The sequence below is a fragment of the Vitis riparia genome, chromosome 5 (assembly GCF_004353265.1).
Source record: "Vitis riparia cultivar Riparia Gloire de Montpellier isolate 1030 chromosome 5, EGFV_Vit.rip_1.0, whole genome shotgun sequence".
In the NCBI taxonomy this organism is placed as follows: Eukaryota; Viridiplantae; Streptophyta; class Magnoliopsida; order Vitales; family Vitaceae; genus Vitis; species Vitis riparia.
The window spans coordinates 19,346,341-19,350,359 of NC_048435.1; the positions used below are offsets into that span (position 1 = coordinate 19,346,341).

General features: G+C 34.8%; 1 protein-coding gene across 1 annotated transcript; it reads left to right on the forward strand.

The window, feature by feature from the left end:
- Positions 1-296: 296 nt before the first annotated feature.
- Positions 297-1,260, forward strand: LOC117913815 (probable auxin efflux carrier component 1c). The gene is made up of 4 exons (XM_034828866.1): positions 297-544; positions 649-877; positions 956-1,040; positions 1,130-1,260. The coding sequence occupies exons 1-4, from the start codon at positions 325-327 to the stop codon at positions 1,160-1,162; spliced, it is 567 nt and encodes a 188-aa protein (XP_034684757.1). The 5' UTR covers positions 297-324; the 3' UTR covers positions 1,163-1,260.
- Positions 1,261-4,019: the final 2,759 nt, after the last annotated feature.

Below are 4,019 nucleotides of genomic sequence, written 5' to 3' on the forward strand. Positions count from 1 at the left end.
CTCCAAAGTTCTAATCCTAATCATCTTGTTTTCTTGGGCTAAGTTCTCAAAGCGAGGCAGCCTTGACTGGACAATCACGCTTTTCTCCATTTCCACCCTCCCAAACACCCTTGTGATGGGGATCCCGCTTCTGAAATCCATGTACGGAGACGATAAGGAGTACCTCATTATCCAAGCCGTGGTTCTACAGTGCATAATTTGGTACACTTTGTTACTCTTTCTGTTTGAGTATAGAGAAGCAAGGATTTTCATACTGAACAAGTTCAAGGACAGTAGTGTGAGTAACAGTGAGAGGAGCGGGAGAATTTCGGAGGAATCCAGGAGATGATAGGGAGAAACTGCGGCGGCGCCGGCGCCGGTGAAGATGAAGTAGTTGATATGGTGGTTAGAACGCCTTCCAATCCTCAGACCACGCAGAATGTAAACAAGGTGGCTCCAGATTCTCGGTCATGTTTGAAACCAACGCCGGCAGGAGGCGCCGCGCAGGAAGACGGTAAAGAGGTCCATCTGTTCATTTGGCGATGCGGGTGTTGCAGTTCTCAAGGCAAGATTGAATTAGTATTCTTCTTCTTCTTCCTCTTCCTTCCATTCCTTTTTTGTCTGAATAGTAGTAGTACCAGTATTAAACATATGTGCTTTATGAAATAGGTGTTTGTGGGCAGTCAGTGCAAGTCTGCAGAAGAGAAGAGGAAATCAAAGTCCAAGGGAAGACAGGAGAAGATGAGAAGCCCAATTTCCCTAAAGACCAGAATATGGATTCCTCCACATCCTCAGCCATGTTGAAGCAAATCATGAAAAGGGTGTGGTTTAAGCTTGTGAGGAACCCCAACTCTTATGCCAGCGTACTGGGTTTAGCCTGGGCTTTGGCTTCCTGCAGGTAATTATTCACATTTGGAGCTTACCATCTGTGTTATATTCATCATTCCGTTCTAATTTCTTTTCCTTGTTGGGGCAGATGGGACATAAAGAAGCCCCAAATCTTGGAGAACTCGGTCACAATATTGTCAAATGCAGGCCTTGGAATGGCCATGTTAGCCTTGGTAAGAACTAAGAAGAAAGGTCCCAAATTAACCAATACTTTCATTTCTCATGTGCTTCATGTCCATACTTCAAATCCCTGGACTTGCAGGTCTGTTCATGGCTCTCCAACCAAGGATCATAGCATGTGGTAATAGACTAGCCGCGTATGGCATGCTTGTCAGGTTCTTGGCTGGCCCTGCTGTGATGGCAGTTGCTTCTGTTGCAGTAGGTCTTAGGGGCACCGTGTTGCGGGTGTCCATTGTACAAGCCGCTCTGCCGCAAGGCATAGTTCCCTTTGTGTTTTCCAGGGAATACAACCTGCATCCAGAAATGCTAAGCACAGCGTAAGTACTCACAGCATCAAACTCCAATACAGTAGAATACAACAATACCCACCATGGCTATTAATTATTATCACATGCTCCTCTTATCAAACTTTCAGGGTAATTTTTGGAATGATTGTCGCCCTTCCCATCACAGTTCTGTACTATGTTCTCCTGGGACTGTAATACGACTGAGTACGTACTCCTGCACCAAACCTGGAAAAGGATCAAGCATGGGAAACTTAGCCATCCTGGTGATTGATCAATCCACAATATGCATCTTATGTATCATTGTCAAGTGTGTTCATCACAGCTTTTGGACAGCTAATTAACCAGTAATGCACACCACAGACATCACAATTATTGATGGTCTCAATTCAATGCTTGCTAGGAGAGAAACCCCACTTCTTAATATGATCAGCAGATTGGTTTTTAGTTTGTACTACTTTTCCTTTTCCCCCTATTTTCAAAGGGGATTATATTGTTCTAGTACGTGTGAGAGAGGGAAAGGAGCATATGTATTTTATTTTATTTTTTGCTGTGATTTGAAATAGAATTAGTTAAAACCCAGATTGTTCTGACCATGTATTGTTTGGTTGCCATGAAAATTGGAAAGAAAGAAAAAAAATTAGAGTTATATTATAAGCTGTAACAACACTTCCATCATATAATAAATTCAAAGATTTGATTAATGACTCAATCATTTTTCCAATTATCCAACTTGCAGAAGTAGGGTTACAAATTTTGGCACATATTGGGATTGGATTCTAAGCATTAAAGTGTGGACTCTCTTGTCCCAAAAAGCAAGTCAGCAGCACGTACCACATGTCACTCCACCATTGTATTCATATCACCATGATTTAACATACTACATATACTACAAATAAGACCCTGACCCACCACCTAGTTGTCGGTTTCTCCTTTGACATCTTGGCTTATAAATCATACTATATAGTTTTTATTTTGTTAAATATTTGTTACCCATATTCCTTTTTTGTTTTTTTAAGCCAACAAAATTGAAATTGCAAAACTAGATCGGAATCATTGTTAAATTTTTGGAATTTATGAGCCACTCCTTTTTTTTCTTGCGTATATTGATAAAGTGGTAGATCTACACCAATAATATTTTTGCCCCTACCAGATTTGGTTTGCCTCTCATATGTTGGAACTATAGCCATCAATCACATTTTCATGTGTGCATAAAGTGAATCTTGACTTCTCATTTTGTGTGCCTATTTCATGATTTCATTCATTCAAATTTACTTTAATTTCATACATCTTGTAAAAAATAATAATAATGAATTTTTCATATATATAAATTATGCAAATGAATGACATGCATTTAGAGATATAATAACTTTAGTTACAATTTCGTAATACTTTGATCATATTTTAGTTATACTTGATTTATAATGATCGTGCGAAAAAACATTTATATATTTATAATATTATTTACAGAAACTTCCATATAGATATAATGTCCTCGATAAACATTCATATGAGATCAAACAAATCCTTACACTATGGTAAAAAATCGACTCTAACATTATTGGACTCAAATGACCTTTACGATTTTAAAATACATCTAAGTTAAAAAAAGTCTATATTTATATAACATTAGAATTTTTTTTTTAAATTTTTTATCTGATATGAGATATCAGAATTTAGATCAAACTATCTTTCAACTATAATCAAATTACCTTTTAATGTGACTTAATTATCTTTCAATATGACTCAATTAGCTCATAACAACATGATATTCTCAATTAAATATCCAATAAAATTATTTAATTATATGATATATTTCAAGAGTTATTTGATTAAAAGGATCATTGAAAACCCAATTTTAAAAATTTAATCCTCCTATTTTTTTTTGGGTCACATTTTGACGAAACGCTGCTCATTATTTTCTTGTAAAAATAATCATTTTTTTTAAAAACCTAATGTAAATATTTTAAATAGTTAAAGGTATTTATGTAAAAAATGACTTACTCGTCCAATAAAAACATAGATAAAAATTATTTCATCTCTTTTAACGAAGTGGGGTGCGGGTTTTAGCTAAAAGAGTGAAAATTGAATTATCGACAAAATTTGTGGATGAGAATGACTCGAGAGAAAAAACACTAAAATTGAATAAATTTGGGGGGCAAGAGGTAGTATAATAAATAGGGCAACATAAGACACTATTATTCTACTCATATTGTTAAATGTACTTGGTTTTTCATGGGTGAGATTCATTTCAATTTCCCAATTCTATCATTCCACCTTACATGTCGGTCAAGAGTCGTGTAGAATTTAATTAATAGGCAATTGATGGCCAATCAAATCATACCCATCCTCTAAGTTTGGCCAATCCTATTAGATGCTTTTTTGTCACTTCTTTAATGTTTGGCCTTCCCATACTTCTTTTCCCCAGTACTTGTTTTTTTTTTTTTTTACTGGGATATATTTGGAAATCATCTTTTAACTTTTGGGTTTATGGTAGCACTATTTAAAAAATATTTTTATTAATGATAAAGATAATTTTAAAATATTTATTAGATAAAAATATATTTTTTCTAGTAAATGTATTTTTATTAAAGATAAAAATAATTTTAAAATGTTTTTTTAGATAAAAATAATTTAATTTCCATTGTGAATGTAAGATTCATGTTTGAAAGTTTTATCAAAATATTA

Excerpts from the sequence above, each read along its gene's own strand:
- LOC117913815 (XM_034828866.1), top strand. The coding sequence starts at position 325 with ATGATAGGGAGAAACTGCGGCGGCGCCGGCGCCGGTGAAGATGAAGTA. Across the intron at positions 545-648 it reads CGGGTGTTGCAGTTCTCAAG|GTGTTTGTGGGCAGTCAGTG; the intron begins GCAAGATTGAAT and ends TTTATGAAATAG. Across the intron at positions 878-955 it reads TGGGCTTTGGCTTCCTGCAG|ATGGGACATAAAGAAGCCCC; the intron begins GTAATTATTCAC and ends TTGTTGGGGCAG.